The sequence below is a fragment of the Gallus gallus genome, chromosome 1 (assembly GCF_016699485.2).
Source record: "Gallus gallus isolate bGalGal1 chromosome 1, bGalGal1.mat.broiler.GRCg7b, whole genome shotgun sequence".
Taxonomy (NCBI): domain Eukaryota; kingdom Metazoa; phylum Chordata; class Aves; order Galliformes; family Phasianidae; genus Gallus; species Gallus gallus.
In genome coordinates this window covers 112,360,325-112,370,583 of record NC_052532.1, presented here as the reverse complement: position 1 = coordinate 112,370,583, position 10,259 = coordinate 112,360,325, and the positions used below count along the sequence as shown (strand labels likewise).

General features: G+C 45.6%; 1 protein-coding gene across 4 annotated transcripts in view; it reads right to left on the bottom strand.

Annotated features, from left to right (window-relative positions):
- Positions 1-3,749: 3,749 nt before the first annotated feature.
- MED14 (mediator complex subunit 14) overlaps positions 3,750-10,259 on the bottom strand; it is a 40,370-nt gene continuing 33,860 nt past the window's right edge. The window contains exons 31-33 of one of the 4 annotated variants that reach the window (XR_005847161.2): positions 5,202-9,908; positions 4,725-4,891; positions 3,750-4,461 (exon numbers count right to left, since the gene is read on the bottom strand). Coding sequence is in view for 1 of the 4 variants with exons in the window: in XM_416776.7 (XP_416776.3) it covers positions 9,835-9,908 (74 nt within the window). In the remaining 3 variants the exon portion in view is untranslated. Of the gene's footprint in view, positions 9,909-10,259 lie in introns of all 4 variants that reach the window. The other 3 variants (XR_005847162.2, XR_005847160.2, XM_416776.7) reach the window with 3 other exon arrangements.

Sequence of the window (10,259 nt, the reverse complement as noted above, 5' to 3'; positions counted from 1 at the left end):
CTCAGTTAATTGGAATGAAAGCACTGTCAACACCATTAGACCTGCTATTGATCATTCCCTTTAGGTTTCATCTTCCTAAGAACATAAATTGACGTATCACAAATCTTTTCACAGAAATTGCAGGTTTTGCAAACCCTCCTTTGGGGCAAGCAGTGAAACTGGCACGTGAAGTTCTAAGGAGGACAACAGTGAGAGCAGAAGCCCACAGTTTTGTTTCCCAAGGAGAAATTAGCACAGTTTCTTCAAAGCACTCCCACAGAGCTGAGAGAGGGTGAGGAATCAAAGGATTCAGGATGTACCTGCTGCTGGTGGAGAGCTGGCTGCCAAAGAGCACTCCATCCCCAGGCAGCTGATCTAAGGGGAGCTTGGGTCAGATCTATGTTCAGGCTTATTTTATACCTTGTCCAGCTGTGGGATGGGAGAGGATGAGAGTTTGGGTATCTGTCCTCATAGCGTGCCAGCATTCATGAAAAAGGAGAGAAGTCTGAGGTGGTTGAAGCCTGAGTGTTGCTTTTGATAGTTAGAAAAGAGAAAGTGAACCATAAAATAAAGGGTTCTTTACGGAATCAGCATGCTCTTTTTTCTAGATGATCCTCCAAAGCCCAAACTTGGCAGCAAGGAGTCAATTTAGGCTCTGTGTACGCCTCAACACTCCAGGCTTCTTTGTTGCAACATGGCAACCTTTAGCTTTCTTCCAGCTCCTGTACTGCTGTTGTGACACATAGGCAGAGGAAGCCCAAACCGGATCTGAAGTATGCAAATGTTGCATGAATTAAAAAAATAAAAAAGTGCAAGTCAAGAAACCACATTGAAATGCAAATGTTGAGCAACTCTTCTGCTGCCTGCTGGGCTTTATAGGACAGTCTGAGTGGAGGCGACAAGGACACTGCTGGTGTGGAGGGAGATGAGCTTCTGTCTCAGAAAACATCTCAAACCAAAATAACCACACACAATGACAATGATCATTTGTATCCTATTGCTGATGCTGTTTTATGGCCGTGGTGGACGGTTGGAGCGGAAACTCATGGTTGATCTCTTGGAAAAAATGGAAGCAAGATTTCTTGATTGAGCAAGAGGTGGTGATTGGCACTTTGGATTTTTGTGGAGGGGAGGGACAGGGGAGCAGCATGTGTATTGCAGGACAGAGAAGGAGGCAGATGAGGGTGGCCGAAGTGGAAGTGGAGGCTTTCACATCTTACAGAAGAGAAGACTGGAGTAAATCAGGAACTCAGCATTTGTTGCCTGTCCTGTTCTGCCAGTAATGTGGGGTGGTTCCATGGAGGAACTACCCTTACTTGCAAGGCACTCAAAGCAAAGAGCTTCTGCAGCTCACAGCTGAAGGAGAGAGGAGCAATGAATGACATCCAGCCGGTGTCTGCGGAAGCCATACCCCTGCAAGAACAGTTATTGGTGCCACTGCTGCCAAAAGCCCACCCAGGTGACCACACTCCTCTTAAATAAGACTAAGTGATGGTGTCGTACATCCCAATAAGCTTTGGCAGACCCAATCCCCCCATGTCAGAGTCTGTCGCCATGTGTACCGATTGGCTTTCAGCAGTTTTGGTAGGAGAAAACACTGAAGCAAGCCAAGACCAGGGACAGACAGACAGTGCTCTGGAAGTGCAGCAATTCAGGTAAGTGTCTGTAATAAAATTGTTAGGAATTCTGCTCTCAAACAGGTCTATGAGGAATGCCCAGCAGCAGCTCTACTCAGAGTTCCTGGGGACAACTCTTTGAATAGAAGTCCCATCTTTAAATAGGGGCTGCACCACCAGCGTGCTTTCAGACCTTATTCTTACCTCGTTGAAGAAAAGTTTCACAGTAAAGGCCTCTGGCACTCAAATTTCATAATGCTATTGATGTCATCCAACATTGTCAGGAATGCACAGCTAACTCCTTGACATGAATATACATCATAAAATACCTTAGAATGTTTCATAGGGGAAACAAAATTAATGGTTGCACCGAATGTTTTTATAAAGGTAGTCAAACCCTGCTTCCATTATGCTCCAGTGCATGAATTTATAATGACAAATTTACATGCCTTTAATTTGGTGAGCATATGCTTTACATTAGGCCAGGGGGATAGAAGCAGTATGGCCAAGCTGAGTTCACAGTAATTTAACCGGTACCATACAGCCAATGCTGTGAGCTCACTGGCTGCTGGAGGACTTCAGTGCTGCCTATCTGCTCGCCCCATCACCCCCTCTATTTAACCCAGCTCCATAAAATGCTGTGGTCAGAGTGCCCGAGGAATTGATACAGTCTATAGCAATACCCATATAATCAATTACAGCGTTTGAGCACAGCAGCGCTAAAAGGGAGCTCTAAATACATCCTACAGCAGGTCATCAATCAAACTCTTGACTAATGTGCAGCAGGGGCTTGGAAATAAAAATCCATTTAAGTGATCAGGCAGCTCTCAACTCTTAAGAATCTGTTTCTGTCACCAAGTGCTGCAGCAGCAGGAAAAAAAAAAAAAGGAAGAAATATATAAAAAGTGGAGGCCGTTGTCTAAAGGGAGCACTTCTCTAAGTTTTGCAGCTAATCCTGAGAAAAATCATGGGATGTTTCAAACTGATGTCGTGTTGCAATCTAAGCGACGTGAGGCAATGTGCAGCTCTGCCCCTTAGAGAGCTTCTGGGAGGTGAGAGCTGGGTGGGTGAGCGCGTCCTTGGGAGCAGGGGGGCTCTGCTCGATGGTTGGGGGGAGCGATGAGGTCTCCCCTGAGCCTCCTCCGGACTGAACAATCCCAGTTCCCTCAGCTGCTCCCATAAGACCTGTGCCACAGACCCCTCACCTTGTGCTGCAGGGGGAACGCCAGCCTCAGCTGCCACCATTCCCAGCAGCGTAGGAGCCATTAGTCACTGTAGCCTACATCTGCCATTGGGCAGAGAAGAAAAAAGAATCTAAAAAGCTCAAGTCTTTTAGTCATACCTCCTGCCAAATTCCTTTATGATTTTTCCTGTAATGTACAGCCTCACCAGCTAGAAAAATAAATAAATTCCTACCTTTATTTTCTTTCCTGCTCAACTTCCTCTTTTCCAGATGCTGTTAAATTCTTTGTTGTTGTTTCTCTTTTTCCAAGCCTTCCAGTTTCACCCTTTCTTTCCTTTAAGAAGTTCTTTATAATCTGCACCTTTGATAAGAGCCAGAGCAATAGAAATAAATAGACAAAAACATTCTGATGTTCTGAATGAAGGATTCTCACATCAAGTGCCTCACTTTCTTGGCACCTGATGTCTGATCAGAAACTTGTCGTTCTCCAGCCAGAAATAAACTCTTTGGCTCTGGGCATCTCCTGTGAACTGCAAAATATGGTGCTTAAAATTATATTAAATGCTACAAAATCATGTGCATTCAACTGAGTCCATCCATACCTACTGTGCGTACAGCAGAGCCAGGGAACAAGTAACTGCAATATGTTGTTCTCAACAGTGATGCAAAAGTGAGGTGGGGGTTGGCCTCTTCTCCCAGGTAACAGTGATAGGACAAGAGGGAATGGCCTCAAGTTGTGCCAGGGAGGTTCAGGTTGGATATTAGGAACAATTTCTTGGCAGAAGGAGCGGTGAGGCAGTGGCACAGGCTGCCCAGGGAGGTGGTGGAGTCACCGTCCCTGGAGGTGTTCCAGAGCTGTGTGGATATGGCAATGAGGGCCATGGGCAGTGGGCACGGTGTGATGGGCTGCTGGTTGGGCTGGGTGGTCTTATTGGCCTTTTCCAACCTTAATGATTCTATGATTACCTAGATAAAGAAAAAGAAATGTTTATTTTCATTTTTGTGCTGATACACTTAATGCCCTAGGTAAATATGAGGTTCAAAGTATTCATATAAATTGAAGACCTACTCCAATTTTTAGGAAAATGTGGGCTACAGAGAAAGCCAGGCAAAAGGATCTTTTTCTCCACAGAAATGAACCCTTGGTGTAAAAGAACATTTTTGCTATCAGTGGAAGAGTTGCTGTTAAAAACAAACACCAACAAAGCTTGCTGAAGGTAAAATTAGATTTGTTCTATAAAATCAGCTGTGACAACAGCAGAGCGGAGGAGGAGGAAATGCCACTTTGGCTAAAAGCTTTCATAACTCCTGAGCTACGGAGGAAAACAACGCGGAGCCATGCGTGGAGGAGGGCTGGAGGAGGCTGCGATCCAGACAATAGCCTTTCACTTGGAGCAGGAAAATGGGATTCTGACAGCTTCGTTTTGTAAGCGCACGTCTAAAATGAAAGGTCAGAAATTACAGAAGTGAGCGCTGCTTCGCTACCGAACCGTGGCTGTTATTTGCTTTTCATTCCTAAGGCTTCGGCGTGGTATTCTGTGCTAAGCTTCAAGGTGCCTCCAGTCAGTGCATAGAGGAGCTCTGGGAGGCAAAAAGTCATGACCTAATTTCGTTGTGTGGAGTATGATGGAAGCAGCCAAACACAGCCAAACTTGGGTCCCAGAGACTGGCAGGTGGGCTCACCTGAAATAAGAACAGCGTGGGCCTGTGAGTACTTTAGGCAACCTTCTACGGCTGGGAATTAAAGGGTGAAAGAAAATACATTTTCCCTCCAGTGTGAGTTCAGAGCTGCATTTGTATTAAAGAATAAAAGAGAAAGGAAGTCTCTGCCGTAGCAGAAGTGATGCAGGAGCTCAGGCAGGCTCCGTGCAGTGGCTCTGTGCCAGGCGAATCCTGAACAGTTCTGCACGCAGTGTGGGATGGGAACGGGGGCTGTGTGTGCTTACCTTTACTTCGGTGCCTGTGCAACTCGAAGGGGGATGAAAAACTGAAGAAACCAAAGACAATCAGAGTAACATCTTTGTGTCCTTCCTTCAGGACGAAGGTGTGAGAAACACTGAAGTGAAGCAGTGATGCGGGTAACTCAGCCAGCCTTTCAGGTTGATTGGATGTGCTGGTTAGCAGAACGCAGAATTCAGATTTGCAAAAACACAGCAGCGATCATCTTACAAAAAGGGCCTTAAACAACAAAGGCAGCAATCCAAACCCCACTGCTCCCCATCTCAGCCATCTCCGTGGGAACTGGGCACTAGAATTTGCAAGGAGGAATAATTACGTAATAACTCAATTGTAAATAAATGTCTTAAGATGTCCTCATGGCACTAAATTGAACCATGCAGGCAAAAATAGGCATTCAAATCATTGCATTTCCTTCAAAATCTGAAAATGACGGGTTGGCCTGATTACTGTATTAAACCATTTACCTGTATGAGCTTCGATAACTCGCGGTCTGCAGGGGTATGGTGTGAATCTGCGTGGGGAATCTTAACTGTGGGGCAAAAAAGCTCCAAGAAACCGTGCAGCAGGGGAGCTGAAATAAAAAATAAAGAAAGCTGAGCAGAATCAATTCCTTTCACGCTGACTGAGCAGCAGTGCAGCTGGCACCAGCAGGCAGGGCCTGAGCTGCTGCATAACTGCACCACGGAGCTGCTCACAAGAAGCCACAACAGGTTGGATATTAGGAACAATTTCTCCTCAGGAAGAGCGGTGGAGGCAGTGGCACAGACTGCCCAGGGAGGTGGGGCAGTCACCGTCCCTGGAGGTGTTCCAGAGCCGTGTGGAAGTGGCACCTTCTTAAAACAAGTCTCTCCGTGATGATAACCTGATCTCACCGGGGAGGGCTGAAGTACTTTCTCAGACAGCCTCTCCTGCCTCCAGGCCTCTCCTCCAGCTCCCTCCATTCCTCTCTATCCATGAGCCACGTCTTTAAAGAGCTGTGGCCAGGTGCATTTTTGGTAGGCTCCAGCAAGAGAAGGAATGAAGAGACTCTTAAAACCACAATCTCAGAGCCTGCCTGTGGTCCTAATGCTGCCCAGAGGGACCTGAGCTCTGAAGCAAGGTGGAAGAGGTGCAGGTCACTGACAAGCCAATACTTCTCAATAAATGCAACACAGAGCCCCAGCATTTAATCTTTTTCATAGCTATACAAGCAATCAACCTCTAGACACCTTCTGCAACTCGCACAGAAAGTGCTGGAACCGGGAAGGAGCAGCTCTGCTATCTGAAGGAGGCACTACGCGGCCTCTGCGGCCTCTTGCCCCAAGGAGAGCAGCAGCGCCACCACAGGGCCCACCAAATTGCTCCGGCAGCCCTTGGTGTCCTGCCTGGGGTCAGTTGCTGCTGCTGCATCAGAAATCTGCCCCAATCTGCCCACCAGCTGCAGGAATCATCCCAACAAACTACATGATCCTCCTGGGTCACCTTGGGCCTCAGATGTGTGTGTTAGCGTCACTACCGGCCCGCCAATACTAACGTTTCAAGGTCATATCAGCTAAAGTAAATGAAACAAACCTAATAATCCTCTTTCAGGATGCCCAGAAGCCCACGGGCTGTGTTTGCTCACCAACTCCATGTTTGGATAAAAGGTTGTTTCCTTCAGACTTACTTAAATCTTTCCCTGTTTGACCAGCTGATGTCTCCAGCAAGGCCACACTGCGACAAACCTATGGCCAGCAAAGAGGTGGTGGCGGCAGTGCACCTTTTGTTTTAGCACCCATCTGCAGCAGGAGATAAATACAAAAGTTGAGGAAGAAAAACAACTTCACACATCTACTTTTAGGCTGAAGGAACGTGCTTTCAAATCTCAAATGGATTCACGCTGATTGTCACCGACTCTGTACAGACTCAGACATTTGGAGCTCGGAAAGAAATGATCTCTAAAGCTTGCCCTTCCAGTGCAGTCCCTTGCAACACCAGCCCGCATACGTCAAAGGGAGCCTGATGTTTCTGAGCACACACTGCTTCCCTGAGCTCAGCATGGAGCTATATCTACACTGCTATATGAGAGGGGAAGGACTTTACTTCTCCCAAGCATCTTCAACTGACCCACATCCAGCCAACCCCTCCAGGGCATGCTCAGCTCATTGATGGCTGGAGTGGTGCCACACACAGCCAGGATTGGGCTGTGCTATTAGAGAGAAAAGACACCTCCACAGTATTTGAGGTTATGTTCCAGCTTCTGTATGGTAATGTCATTAAAATACTTTTTCTAACATAGCTAAATCCTTTGGAAATGGTCAGCTTTGCAAGCTGGCCAAATAATTAACACTTACATACATTTTTACACGTTTTACTTTGGACTTTTTTTTTTTTTTAAGCTTGCTGATGCTGTGCATATGCAAACACTTCTTTTTTCCTGCAGGTTTTGGTGGGAGAAGGGCAGGGGATAGATGTAATTAAACAAAATCTGACCAGTACTACTAGCTGATGCTTTAAAAGTCGAAGTATTAGCTCTTATTAATTCTTATTAATTCTGTGGTAATTCCAACCTTGCTCAGTCCCATACTTCTGTGGAGGTATGCGATAACATGGCTTCTTAGCTCTGTGTGAGGATCAGGACATATTCCTATGGCCATAGTGCTGTGTGAGCACAGGACACGTGACCTGAGAGCAGTAACCTCGACAAACAACACAGGAGCCCCCGCTGAGCTGCACCAGAGCAGCAGCAACTATAGTTTGTCAGTTGCTTTGCAAGCTTGCCAGATTATTACCTGGTCATATTTAACAAGGAGGAAGCAACAACCTCAGGCAGGCCCATCTATCTCAGTGTTTGTGTCAGGTGTCCGGCTGTTTCTGATAGAAGCCCTCTGCTCTCCCAGAGAAAGCCTCTGGTGAAGCTGCTACTCCCCCCACTCATCAAGATATTCACGCTCTGCTATCCACAACCTTCAAACTGTCCTTTCAAAAGCAGCCACGCCGCTCTGCACAGCCCCCAGCACAACCCTCCTCGCTCAGCATCTCTTATCTCTCACAGCAGCAGCCGGACGTTTCCTTTAAAATCTATTGCATAGGGGTCACTTACCGAAGAAGGCCGTAATCATTGCTTTGGCAGAACGTGCAGGGCTGGGAGCACACACACTCACGCACCGCAGCACAGTTTCCTCAGTCTGTGGTGCTGCTGGAGACGTGTTTGGAGACTTAAAAAACATTTCCCCTCAAATTGGCACACTGCTTATGAGTCACCCAGCTGAGGAATTATCAGCTGCTGTAGGACTTTCTATAGGAAAGACCCACAGACTTTAAGGCCGTGTGATATAACTTAAACATACATTTCTCGTACATACATACATTTACAGCCACCGTGCAATTTAAGCTTTGTTTCATGCAAAACTCTCACCTTGCTTCAGCTCTGTCCGAGCGTTCGCTCGGATAGCTACAAGTTAGAACACTGAGTACCAACGCTCAAAATCCACTTCAAGGCTGAAATCTGAAGCCAACACTAACGAAAAGATGATTTATAATGTAAGAGCTTTGGCACAGACGCATTCAAGACTAGAGAATGAAACCTTGTGATGGACGTGGGGGCAACAGGAGCCTCAAAGCCAACAAGGTAGGCTAGAAGATACCCTCAAAAAGCTAAGAATCATAGAATTGCTCAGGTTGGAAAAGACCTTAAAGATCCAACCAGAACCTAACCATACTACCCTAACAACACTCTGCTAAATCATGGCTAAAATGTGTTCAGCACACCCATCAGCTAAGCAGGAAGCAGACAGCTGTGCAAGTGCAGTGAGGCAGGCCTGCAGCATGCTACACTTTCAAGACAGGAAACCAAGCTGAACTCAGTAAAACCTGGAGAATACAAATCCATGTGGACAAGTGATTAAATGACAGGCTAATTCTTAAAGACAGAGTTTTTCTTTCATTATAAGAGCTTTCTATCATCTCTGACAAACTTATCCAAATCCAATTCAAAGAGTTACATGGGAGCTAGCTTCTGTGGTTTTTTGGTTTGTTTTTTTTTGTCATCTTCAGCTTTTTTGGATCATGCTCTCCAATTTCAGGGCATACGCTTCAAGCTTCTATCTTTCTTACCTGCTTTTACAATACGATCATGGAATCATAGAATGGCTCGGGTCAGAAGGGACCTCAAGGATCATGAAGCTCCAACCTCCCTGCCTGGCAGGGCCACCAACCTCCACATTTAATACTAGACCAGGCTGCCCAGGGCCCCATCCAACACCTTGAACACCTCCAGGGATGGGGCATCCACAACCTCCCTGGGCAGCTGTGCCAGCACCTCACTACTGTCACAGTAAAGAACTTAAGATGAATCACTTCTACTGTTTTTCAAGAGTCTAAAAGTTCCATGACAGGTGGAAAAGGTGCTTCCTTAAGCTTAGAATCAATCAAAACCATTCAACTATAAATATATATATATATTTTTTTTTAAAGTCAGCAGCACATAGGGGAAACAGGAGAACAGGCAGCCCAAGTAAGTGGGGATACAAGAGATCTGGCCAGTGACTACAGCAGAGAGGAATAATGTTTAAGATCATACAACACCCAGGTGAAGATTTTTTTTTTAATCCAGTTTATTAAATATTGCTTTTTGGGGACATGTTTACAACAAGCCCAAATAAATTGTTTAAGGATTCAAAGCAGTCATATTAAAATACAGCTTCAATATAAAGTTTGTCACAGTTTTACAGTATTCAAAAATGACAGACCTGCCTTAAAAAAAGACTATTACACCAAAACATAAGAAAAACAAAAAACAAACAAGTTTGGCATCTTCATACTCTGTATAGTATAAAACAGAATAGTAAATCTATTACCAGCAAGCTGATACTTCGATCTATCACCTAGTCTGAAGTGTCTCCCATCAAAACACACTATACAACAGCACTATACAAAAGTCGTGGTGATACTCATTTGATGAAAGTGCATCCCTGAAAGTTTGCCAGTTTATTATAGTTAGCTCTTAAAAAAGTAAAATTAAACGTCCTCTTTTAATTGAAGGCTTAATTTCAGAGAGATTTTTTTTTATTTTATTTTTTATTTATTTATTTTTTTTTTTGCTGTTTTGTCTCATTTTCAGCCTTCTTTTAAAAGTGTCTATGGACGCCCACCAGGGGGCAGCGTAAGATTAAGCATCAAATCCCGAACGGCTGCAAATATTGTGCATTCACCTGGAACAGGGAAAAGAGACATGTTAGCATCACACGCAACGGCAGAGCAACAGGCAGGGCTTAAGTCTAACAGGCAGGTGAGGAAGCGCGCTACTCGCGCTCCCTCTGAGCTGGGCCAACGCTCTGCCTGCTGGCGTGCTTCAAGCGTGGCCGCTACTGTCCTCGTAGCCCAGCACGAGGAGCATCCTGCTAAGAGAACACAATTAATAGCCGCTACTGTACCCTGCCACAGTTATTTTTCCTGCGTATTTGGAGAAACATCCATTACAAGAGTCTGAGTTTTGCTGCTGAAGAAGCGGCAGCGTGAGCAAGGAGATAAGAGCAGAGCCCGTGAGGATGCATTAATCCTAA